The sequence below is a fragment of the Gorilla gorilla genome, chromosome 23 (assembly GCF_029281585.2).
Source record: "Gorilla gorilla gorilla isolate KB3781 chromosome 23, NHGRI_mGorGor1-v2.1_pri, whole genome shotgun sequence".
NCBI classification, from domain to species: Eukaryota; Metazoa; Chordata; class Mammalia; order Primates; family Hominidae; genus Gorilla; species Gorilla gorilla.
Genome location: NC_086018.1, coordinates 28,930,355 through 28,942,315, shown reverse-complemented (window position 1 = coordinate 28,942,315; position 11,961 = coordinate 28,930,355). Strand labels below are relative to the sequence as shown.

At 41.1% G+C, this 11,961-nt stretch overlaps 1 protein-coding gene across 1 annotated transcript in view; it reads right to left on the bottom strand.

Annotated features, from left to right (window-relative positions):
* Positions 1-3,625: 3,625 nt before the first annotated feature.
* The window catches only part of OSBP2 (oxysterol binding protein 2), a 224,479-nt gene continuing 216,143 nt past the window's right edge, over positions 3,626-11,961 (bottom strand). The window contains exon 14 of the mRNA XM_055374219.2: positions 3,626-3,687. Coding sequence (XP_055230194.1) covers positions 3,684-3,687 — 4 coding nt within the window. The 3' untranslated portion in view covers positions 3,626-3,683. The remainder of the gene's footprint in view (positions 3,688-11,961) is intronic.

The window sequence follows — 11,961 nt, the reverse complement described above, 5'->3', positions numbered from 1 at the left end:
GTCTAGAACTCCCAGTCTCGAGAGATCCATCTGCCTCAGCCTCCCAAAGGGCTGGGATTACAGACGTGAGCCACAGCACCCGGCCTAATCCCCTACTTTGATTTACTGTCCCTCCCCACATAATTTCTTCCCTTATTGAAAGCTCTGGGTCCTCCCCAATGCCCCACCATGTAAACCAATCTGTCCTGCTGGGTTTGGGGCACCGCGGTGGGCAGGGGAGAACCCGTTTGTCAGAAGGTTCAGAGTTTCTGAGTTCCTCATGCTTAATCATCAGCGGCCACAGCACAACACGTGGCCGAGGGTGGGTTGTAAATTCTCACCTGGCCTAGAGGACGCAGCCAGGACCCCAGCGCTTGGCCATCTCTGTAGAGGATTCGCGGGTGGACCATGCTTAGTCTAACAGGGTATGGTTATTAACGCCCGTTATGAACGGTTCATAACCAGCCAACGGTTATGAACTGTGGAGGGCTTCCCCAATCCCGCCACACGCTCGAGGCGGAAACGACTCGACGCCTGCGCGGTTTTGCTGGCGCGCTGCACGTGCCCGTACCGTGACCTGCGCATGCGCTTTGGAAGCCTCACGAGCTTCCTGCGGCACTCAGGGTTTGGGGCAGGTTCCTGTGGCCTTTGGGGGTTTCCTCGCGTCTTTTAGGTAGATGCTTCCAGGGATTCTCCGAGGCCCCTTCCTACTCCAGTAACTGCAGGTTTCTGGGGAAGCCGTGGCCAGCTCTAATCCCCTACTTTTTTTTTGTTTGTTTTTTTTGAGACAGTTTCGCTCTGTCGCCCAGGCTGGAGTGCAGTGGCGCCATCTCGCCTCACTGCAACCTCCGCCTCCAAGGTTCAAGCGATTCTCCTGCTTCAGCGTCTCTAGTAGCTGGAATTACAGGGAGAGCAATGGCCCACTCACACCCGAAACAGAGAAGCGAGGATTTTTTTTTTTTTTTCCTGCAAGCTGCTGCGCATTAATTAAGTCAAAGTGCAGAAGAAATCTTTTCCACCCCGGTTTTCCAACTTTCCGGGGGTCATTAGGGAAAAACATTCGTTGAACAGATGTCCTTAGGGTCGGCGCTTTTATCTCTGAAAGGAAGAACACTTGGAAAGGAAGCTGTGTGTTTTTCCTTTTACCCGGAAGGGCCAGCCTGTGTGTTTCCCTTTTGACCCGAGGCCGAGCGCCTGAAGCCTCTTGGACTTAGTTAACGTTAGTCCGTTTTTCTACGCCTTTGTCCTTGGCTTGGTTTATGGTGTTTGTTGAAAGGTAAATGTTTTAAAGTTTTGGGGATTCCTATCATGCTTAGGGAAATCAATCCCCTTCTCTCTTCTCCCCTTCCCCCGATATTCTCTTACATTTTGTTGCAATGTTTATTATTTATTTATTTTTTACTAGACAACCTGTAGTCCTTATGGAATATATTTTAGTATAAGCTGTAAGGCAAGAGTCAAGCGTCTCCCGCCCCCAGGTGCAAATTAACTTATTCCAGCCCCACTTATTAAATGAACCTCTTACTAAATGAGCCAACAGGTGTGGACCTGTTGAGTTTGAGATCCCGCTTAGACGCCAGTGGAGACATCTGTGGTCAGTTGCACAAGTGAGTCTGATGTGAGGGGTGAAGTTCTGGCTGAAACTATAATTTTGGGCGTCATCAGCATCTAAATAGATCAGTCTCCCTCACTTGTTAAAAAATGCTTTTCCAGTCTTAGAATGTATTCTCTCACATGAAATATTTAATCGCATTATCCAGTTCGTTCCCATCCCTGCCTAAAAGAAAGTTTTCCATTGGGATTTAAATTATAATTGTATTAAATTTAAATGGAAGTTTTGGGAGCATTGACATTTTTGTGATATTAATCCTCCCCCAGAGGATAAAAAATGGCTTTCCGTTTACTCAAGACTTCTTTTAGGTCCTCCAATAAGATTTTATAAATTCTTTATACGGGTTCTATAACTTTCTGGTTAAAATTATTCCTAAGTGTTTTATGGTTTTTGTCTATTGTGATGGAATACTTTTTTTCCATCTGTATTACTCATTGATTGTTAATATGAAGAAAAGCTAATGATTTAATATAATTCACTTTCTGTCTTAGGAATTCTGGTAGTTTTAATAAGCCTGTTTTTTATAGATACAAATTTGCCAGTATACCAATTTATTTTGTCAGTTTGCTTTAGTTAGAACCTCTGAAACAGTGTTGAATAATGATCCCGGGCTGTTTCTGATATGCGTGGAAATCCGCAAGTGAGAGTTGAGCAGTGAGAGTTTCGGCAAGTGGCTTTTAAAATGTTGGGGTTTCCTTTAGTTTGTTTTGCGGCTGCTGGGACTCACCGGTAGTTGCCAGTCCTGCCTGAGTTGGGCGCCAGGGGGCAGCAGTCACACAGAATGAAACGTGGGCTGTGCCCCCTGGAAACTGGCTGAATTTTGTCAAATGCCTTTACACCTTCTATAAAAAAAAACCATAGAGTTTTCTCCTTTATGCTGCTGTTTTTATTTTCAATTAGACATTGAGTAGCTATGAAAGAATGCTGTATAAAATATTTGTAAAGGAGGCCTGGAGCGGTGGCTCACGCCTGTAATTCCAGCAATTTGGGAGGCCAAGGTGGGCAGATTGCTTGAGCCCAGGAGTTGGAGACCAGCCTGGGCAACATAGCAAGACGCCATCTCCACATTAAATACAAAAATTAGCTGGTTTTGTGCTGAGGCCGAGGTGGGAGAATCGCTTGAGCCCGGGAGGTGGAGGCTGCAATGAGCTATGATCGTGCCACTGTACTCTAGCCTGGGTGACAGAGTGAGAAACTGTCTTTAAAAAAAAAAAAATTATAAAGCAGAAAAAATATACGTCAAACACCCATCACCTGGCTTGTTATTTTATGAATCCCTGTGTGTCCTTCCTGGACCCCTTGTCTCCCTGCTCAGAGGTCACCATCATCCTGAATTGTGTTTATTACTCTTAGTATTTCGTTTTATAATTGTGTTTCTTTACTCTTCATTATATTTTTATGAGCTCTGTGTATTCCTGTTTTATTTTGCCCTAAGTGTTTTATTTTGCTTTGTTTTTGAACTTAGATGGACATAACGTTTTATTGTTTTGCGGTTTTCTTTTTTTTATTTTCAACATTGTGTTCCAGAAAATCATCCATGTTGTTGGATGTAACTGTAATTTATTCATTTTCACTACTGTATAGTATTCTGGATGTAACCTAAATAACAATAAAGAGAGGTTCTCAGAAGAAAAGATACTTATTTAGGAACAAAGCATTGCAAATTTATGTATATATGTCTTTTCTTTTAGAGAGCCTCTTTGTTATTTGGGTTGCTACATCACTGCCGAATACTAGACAGTAATGAAAATGAATGAATTACACCTGCAATTGAACATAATACAATTTTAAATGCATTCCTCTGAGACTGGCAACTGTGCATTGTTTATGTCTCCTGTTGAATGTGTGCAGGACTTTCTCCCTGGGACAGCTGTCCCCAACATTTTTGGTACCAGGGACTGGTTTCATGGAAGACAGTTTCTCCATGGACTGGGGTGCGGGATGGTTTTTGGGATGATTCAAACGCATTACATTTATTGTGCACTTTATTTCTGTTATTATTACATTGTAATATATAATGAAATAATTATACAACTCACCATAATGTAGAATCAGTGGGAGCCCGAGCTTGTTTTCCTGGAGCTAGATGGTCTCATCTGTGGGTGATGGGAGACAGTGACAGATCATCAGGCATTCGATTCTCATCAGGAACATGCAACCTAGATCCCTTGCATGCGCAGTTTACATAGGGTTCTTGCTCCTATGAGAATCTAATGCCGCCGCTGATCTGACTGGAGGCAGAGCTCAGGCAGTAATAGGTAATGGGTAGCGGCTGTAAATACAGATGAAGCTTTGCCTGCTTGCCTGCAGCTCACCTGCTGTGGGTCTGGTTCCTAACAGGCCATGGACTGGTACCGGTCTGTGGCCTGAGGGTTGGGGACCCCTGCCCTAGGATATAATCCTTGGAGTAGAATTGCAGAGTCATAGTTCATGCCCATTTCCACTTTACTAGGTAATGCCAGAATCGGTTGTGTTAATTTTCACACTCATTGGCACTGGATAAGTGCTTTGTTTCTCTACTTTGTTGCCTGTGCTTGATATTGCTAGACTTGAAATGTTTTGCCAGTCTGATGAGGGCATAGTGGTATCTCAGTGTGGTTTAATTTACATTTTTCTGATTTCCAAAATGTGGTTGAGCACCTTTTCTTATATTTATTGACCATTTATTTTATTTTTATTTATTTTTGAGACAGGGTCTTGCTCTGTCGCCCAGGCTGGAGTGCAGTGGCACAATCGCAGCACGCTGCAACCTCCACCTCCTGGGCTCAAGGAGTCCTCCTGCCTCAGCCTCCCAAGTAGTTAGGACTACAGGCACATGCCACAATGCCTGGCTAATTTTTGTATTTTTCGTAGAGACAGGGTTTCGCTATGTCACCCTGGCTGGTCTTGAATTCCTGGACACAAGCGATCCGCTTGCCTCAGCCTCCCAAAGTGCTGGGATTACAGGCATGAGCCATTGTGCCTGGCCTTATTGACCATTTAGCTTTCTGTGATGAAGTGTTTGCTCAAGATTTGGGCCCATTTTTCTATTTTATCTTTTTCTTATTTGAATTTTGTATATTCTGGAGACATGTTCTTTATAAGTTATCTGTGTTGCAGATTTTTTCTCCTATTCTTTGGTATGCCTTCTTTTTTATTCTCTTTTTACAGAGTCTTTTTGAGGACTAGGAATCCTTAATTAAAAATGTAGAATAATAATTTATCAGTCCTTTATTTATAGTTTTATTGTAACTTGTTTAAGAAATACTTCTTGGCCGGGCGCAGTGGCTCACGCCTGTAATCCCAGCAATTTGGGAGGCCGAGGCAGGCAGATCACCTGAGGTCAGGAGTTTGAGACCAGCCTGGCCAACATGGTGAAACCCCATCCCTACTAAAAATACAAAAATTAGCTGGGGCGTGATGGTGGGTGCCTGTAATCCAGCTACTCAGGAGGGTGAGGCAGAAGAATTGATTGAACCCGGGAGGCAGAAGTTGCAGTGAGCCAAGATTGCACCATTGCACTCCAGCCTGGGAGACAGGAGCAAAACTCCATCTCAAAAAAACAAAACAAAAATAAGAAATACTTCTCTACCCTGAGGTCATGAAGATATTTTGTATTCTAAAGCCTTTATAGTTTTGTCTTTCACATACAGATGGTCCCTACCTTAATGATGGTTTGACTTAGGATTGTTTTGACTTTATGATGTTGTGAAAGCAATACCCATTCAGTAGAAGCTGCACTTTGAATTTTGAATTTTCATCTTTCTCCAGGCTAGCAATATTGTATAAGATATTGTGATGCCGGGCAGTGGCAGTGAGCTGCAGCTGTCAGCCACAAGGGTAAACGTTTGATACTCTATAGTGTACGGTGTTCAATAAATGACGTGAGATATTCAACACTCTATTATAAAAACAGGCTATGCGTTAGATGATTTTGCTCAACTGTAGGCTAAGGTAAGTGTTCTGAGCTCATTTAAGGTAGGCTAGGCTAAGCTATGATGTCCTGTAGGAGTATTAAATGCATTTTTAACTTATGATATTTTTGACTTATGATGGGTTTATTGGAACATAACCTTATTGTAAGTTGAGGACCATCTATGTAGATTTTTTTTAAAAAAATTATTATTGTTATTATTTTTTGAGACAGAGTCTCATTCTGTTGCCCAGGCTGGAGTACAGTGGCATGATCTTGGCTCACTGCAACCTCTGCCTCCTGGGTTCAAGTGATTCTCCTGCCTCAGCCTCCCGAGTAGCTGGGATTACAGGCATGTGCCACCACACCCAGCTAATTTTTTGTATTTTTAATAGAGATAGGGTTTTGCCATATTGGCCAGGCTGGTCTCGAACTCCTGGCCTAAAGTGATCTGCCCATCTTAGTCTTCCAAAGTGCTGGGATTATAGGTATGAGCCACCTTGCTTGGCCTAGATCTTTAATCTGCCCGGAATTGAGTTTCATGTATGGTATGAGGTAGAGCTCCAGTTTTCCTCCTTCCCTCCTCCCTTCCTTCTTCATTCCCTCCCTTCCTCTTCTCTCCTTCTTTCCATACATATACCTGGTTGCCTCACCACCCTTCATTGAGTAGTCTTTTCTTTCACTATTGATCTGCAGTGCTACCTCTGTTATATATCGTGTTCATTTATGTATTAATCTGTTTCTGAACTTTTAATTTAGTTATATTTGTCTATTGTCTCTTTCTCTATGCCAATACTAATTTATTTATAGTTTTACATTATTTTGATATCTAGTTGAGGCAGTCCTCCTACTTTTCTTTTTTTTTTTTTGAGACTGAGTCTTGCTCTGTCGCCCAGGCTGGAGTGCAGTGGCATGATCTCAGCTCACTACAACCTCCACTTCCCTGGTTCAAGGGATTCCCCTGCCTCAGCCTCCTGAGTAGCTGGGATTACAGGTGCGCACCGCCACACCTGGCTAATTTTTTTGTATTTTTAATAGAGATGGGGTTTCACCATGTTGGCCAGACTGGTCTGGAACTCCTGACCTCAGGCTATCCACCTGCCTTGGCCTCCCAAAGTGCTGGAATTACAGGCACGAGCCACCGCGCCCAGCTACATTTCTACTTCAGTAGTGTCTTGACTACTGTTAGGTGTTAGCATTTTCGTGCACATTTTAGAATCATCAAGCTCCATGAGAAAACCTGTAGGGGTTCCATTGGAATTGATGGTATCCATCCTCAACTGAGAAGAATTGATACCTTTATAAGTCCTCCCAACCATGAATATGGTATAATTCTCAATCTAGATCTTTCTTTAGTGTCTCTCAAAAAAAGTATTACAGTTTTCCCTTTAGAGGTCTCATATGTCTTTTGTTAGATATATCTTTGGAACCTGATGATTTGTAATGCTGTTATAGATGAACGACAACTTTAAGATACATTCTCTGACAGCTTGTTGCTAGTATATAAAAATGTAATTGATTTTTATGTATCAACTGACTGTTATCTACACAATTCTTTTGGATTTTTTAGGTCATATCATCAGTGAACAGTGATAATTTTACCAATTCTCATACTTTATATAAATATTTTTCTTGCCTTATTGCATTGGCTCTGAGTACAATGTTGAATATAAAGGGGGAAAGTGGGCATCTCTTTTTGTTTCCTGTCTAGCAGGAAAAGTGCGTGTGTGTAGATATCAGATTATGGAAATTTTCTTCTATTCCTATTGCTAAACTTTATTTATTTATTTATATATTTTTTGAGACAGAGTCTCGCTCTGTTGCCCCGGCTGGAGTGCAGTGGTGCCATCTTGGCTCACTGCAGCCTCCACCTCCCAGGTTCAAGTGATTCTCCTGCTGCAGCCTCTTGAGGAGCAGGTGCCCACCACCATGCCCAGCTAATTTTTGTATTTTTACTAGAGATGGGGTTTCACCATGTTGGCCAGGCTGGTCTTGACTCCTGACCTCAGGTGATCCACCCACCTGGGCCTCCCAAAGTGCTAGGATTACAGGCGTGAGCCACTGTGACCAGCCTTTTTTTCCTTTTAAATATCATGGATGCATGCTGAATTTTATCTAAAGTGTTTCTTCATATTAGCATAACTATGTAGCATTCTCCTTTAATTTGTTAATGTGGTGAATTACATGGTTTAGTTTTTCTCAGCATAAACTAACCTTGCATTTTTGGAACAATAATGATTTTCTATATTGTTAGATTTATTAATATTTTATTTTGAATTGTACCATTACAAGTGACATTAGTTTGTAATTGTCCATTCTCATACTGTTTGTCAGGTTTTTGTGAGCAGGTTATGTTAGCTTGAAGAAATCAGTTTGGGAGTATTCTCTCTTTCCCTCTACTCTTGGAAAGTTTCTGTAAGATTGGAATTATTCGTTGGTCATCTGTGTAGAGTTTTGTGTGTATATATTAGGACTGTTTTTGAGATGGAGTCTCGCTCTGTCACCAGGCTGGAGTACAGTGATCTCGGCTCACTGCACCCTCCGCCTCCCGGGTTCAAGTGATTCTCCTGCCTCAGTCTCCTGAGTAGCTGAGACTACAGGCGTGCACCACCACACCCAGCTAATTTTTGCATTTTTAGTAGAGGCAGGGTTTCACCATGTTGGCTAGGATAGTCTCGATCTCTTGACCTCATGATCCACCCGCCTCAGCCTCCCAAAGTGCTGGTATTACGGGCATGAGCCACTGCGCCCGACCTGTTAGGACTACTTTTAACTGATTTTTAAAAAGAAATGATTATAAGTCTTTTTTTTTTTTTTTTTTTTTTTTGAGACAGGGTCTCACTCTGTTGCTCAGGCTGGAGTACAGTGGCATGATCTAGGCTCACTGCAGCCTCCATCTCCCGAGCTCAAGCCATCCTCCCACCTCAGCCTCCTGAGTGGCTGGGACTACAGGCTTGCACCACTATGCCTAGCTAATTTTTTGTGTGTGCGTATTTTTTGTAGAGATGGGGTTTTATTATGTTGCCCAGCCTGGTCTCAAACACCTGGCTTCAAAGCAATCAGCCCGACTCGGCCTCCCAGAGTGTTGGGATCCCAGGCATGAGCCACTGAGTCCAGCGAAGTTATATTTTTTTAGGAACTAATCCATTTTATCTGTTTTCAAATTTATTGTCCAAGTTGTTCATAATATTCCTTATTTATTTTTTAGGTGTCTCCACAGGGCAAGTTCTAATAATATATTCTTACTTTAAAATGTCTCTGGTGTCTGTATTTATGTCCCCTTTCTTTTTTTTTTTGAGGTAGAGTTTCACTCTTGTTGCCCAGGCTGGAGTGCAGTGGCACAATCTTGGTTCACTGCAACCTCTGCCTCCCAGGTTCAAGCGATTTTCTTTTTTTTGTTGTTTTTTCGAGATGGAGTCTCGCTCTGTTGCCCAGGCTAGAGTGCAGTGGTGCAATCTCGGCTCACTGCAAACTCCACCTCCCGGGTGCATGCCATTCTCCCACCTCAGCCTCCTGAGTAGCTGGGACTACAGGTGCCCGCCACGACGCCCGGCTAATTTTGTTTTTGTATTTTTAGTAGAGAGGGGTTTCACTGTGTTAGCCAGGATGGTCTCAATCTCCTGACCTCGTGATCCACCCGCCTCGGCCTCCCAAAGTGCTGGGATTACAGGCGTGAGCCATTGCAACCAGCCCAACCTCAGCTTTCTTCGTTCTTTTTATTATTTCCCTATTTAATGAATATCTGATATCTGATCTTTATTTTCATTCTTGTCCTTTTCTTTTTTCTTTTTTTCTTTTTTTTGAGACAGAGTCTTGCTCGTCGCCCAGGCTGGAGTGCAGAGTCGTGATCTCGGCTCACTGCAAGCTCCGCTTCCCAGGTTCACGCCATTCTCCTGCCTCAGCCACCCGAGTAGCTGGGACTACAGGTGCCCACCAACAAGCCTGGCTAATTTTTTGTATATTTTTTAGTAGAGATGGGGTTTCACCGTGTTTGCCAGGATGGTCTCGATCTCCTGACCTCGTGATCCGCCCACCTCGGCCTCCCAAAGTGCTGGGATTACAGGTGTGAGTCACCTCGCCCGGCCCATTCTTGTCCTTTTCTTGAGTTTTTTCTAATGTTCATTTTCTTACTCAAATTGGATGTTTAAAAATTTTTTAGTCTTTTACATGAATCTTAAATGTTGTAAATTTTCCTCAAGGTACTGCTTTACCTGTATTCTGTATGTTTTAATATATAGTTTTTTAAACTGTATTTTCTGATTTCTGTTGTTTTCTTCATTGACCTATGAGTTATTTCAAAATATATTTCTTAATGTTCTAGCCTGTTTTTTCCTCCAAGTTTTATTTTTGTCATTGATTTTGAACTGTCTTCATTGCAGTCTGAGAATGTGGTCCTTTGAAATTTGCTGAGGCCTTATGACTGGATTAAATATATGGTTAATGTTCATAAAAGTTCCATGTGCATTTCAAAAATATGTATTCTGCAGTCACATTTAATTCCCTATGTGTGTCTATGACATCAAGTTTGTTAATTATGTAGTAATTAACATAATTTGTTGTCTGAGCTCTAATTACTGGGAGAAATAAATTACAATCTTCCATTATGATAGTGGATTTATCTTTCTCTTTATCCATTTTACTTTATACATTTTGAGATGTTATTAGGTGCATAAGAGTTTTAGAAATTTATGAGTTTTACCTTCTATCACTACAAAATGACCTTAAAATTCTAGTAGTTGACATCTAGTAATATTTTTTGCCCTAGGGTCTGTTTAGTTTATATATTTATGTTTTAGGTGTATTCTTGTAAATAGCATATAGCTGGATTTTATTTTTAGTCCATATTTTTTTCCTTGAAGCATTTAGATTACTTAAATTTTATGTAATTACTGATGTATTATTGATGTATTTGTATTCTCTTATTTGTGATTTTTATTCTACATTCTTTTTTCCTCTCCTCTCTTGGCTTCTTTAGATTTACTGAGCTTTTTCCCCCCTGCATTCAATGTGTTTCTTCTACTGCTTTGGAAATAATTTAGTATTGCTATTCCTTCAATGATTACCTGATAAGTTTTACATAATCTTAACTCATCATAGTCTCACTTCACATGACACTATATATTTAAAAAAAAATTTAATATACTGTTTAATATGCTAAATAAAATTTAGTTATACACACATACACACACATACACACACACACACACACACACACACACACACACACATATATATATAGAGAGAGAGAGAGATAGAGACAGAGACAGACAGAGACAGGATGATTGTGTAGCTCACTGCAGTCTCAAACTTCTAGGCTCAAGTTATCCTCCCTCCTCAGCCTCCCAAGTAGCTGGGACTACAGGCATATGCCACCATGCCTGGTTAATTATTTTATTTTTGTAGAGATGGAGTCTTGCTGTATTGCCCAGGCTGTTCTCAAATTCCTGACCTCAAGTGATCATTCCGCCTTGGCCTCCCCAGGTGTTGGGATTATAGGCATAAACCACCACACGTGACCTGTGGAAAAGATATTTTGACTGAGGAGAATACTAACATTTTCTTCTCTATTTTGGAGGTAATACTTCATTGTCTTCTGACTTCCTTTGGAGGCTCTCAGTCTAATCTGTTCTCGGTCTAATTGGCCTTCCTTTGGAGATGAATTTTCAGGATCTCACTCTGTTGCTTGGGCTGGAGTGCAGTGATGTGATCATAGCTCACTGCAGCCTCAAATTCTTGGGCTCAAGCAATCCTCCAGCCTCAGTCTCCTGGGAAGCTAGGACTACAGACACATACCACTTTGCCTAATTTAGTTTTTATTTTTATTTTTGTAGAGATGGGGTCTCTTCTGTTTTCCCATGATGGTCTCCAACTGCTGGTCTCAAGCGATCCTTCTGCCTCAGCCTCCCAAAGTGCTGGTATGACAGGTGTGAGCCACTGCACCCAGCCTAATTTATGCTGTTTGAAGGTAATTTAAAAAAATCTGCTTGTAAGATTTTGTTGTCTTAGTAATCTTGCAGTTTTACTATGTTGTATTTAGCTGTAGATATCTTTTTATTTACCATAATTAGGATTTGTTGAGCTTAACTTTGTATATTGGTGTTTTTCATGATTTCTTGAAAAACTTTTAGCCATAACTCTTCCAAGATTGCTTCTGTTCCATAAAAAATTCTTTTCTCCTTCTGAAATAGATCAGACATATGTGGGATCTTATCTTTCATGTCTTAACTTCCCTTTGATATTTTTCACCTCTTTGTGTCTCTGTGTTGTATTCCAAATTTCTTCAGATCTCACTTCTGCTTCACTAATACTCTCTTCAGCTGTGTAATCTGTTGTAAAACTATTCACCGAATTATTTTTAGTGATTTTAAAATATTTTCTTGAAATTTGTTTAGTATTTTTGAATATTTACTCTTCACTTATTTTCAAGCTGCCTTTCTGTTTCTAGAAATATATTAAACATGCTTATTTTCTCTTCTGT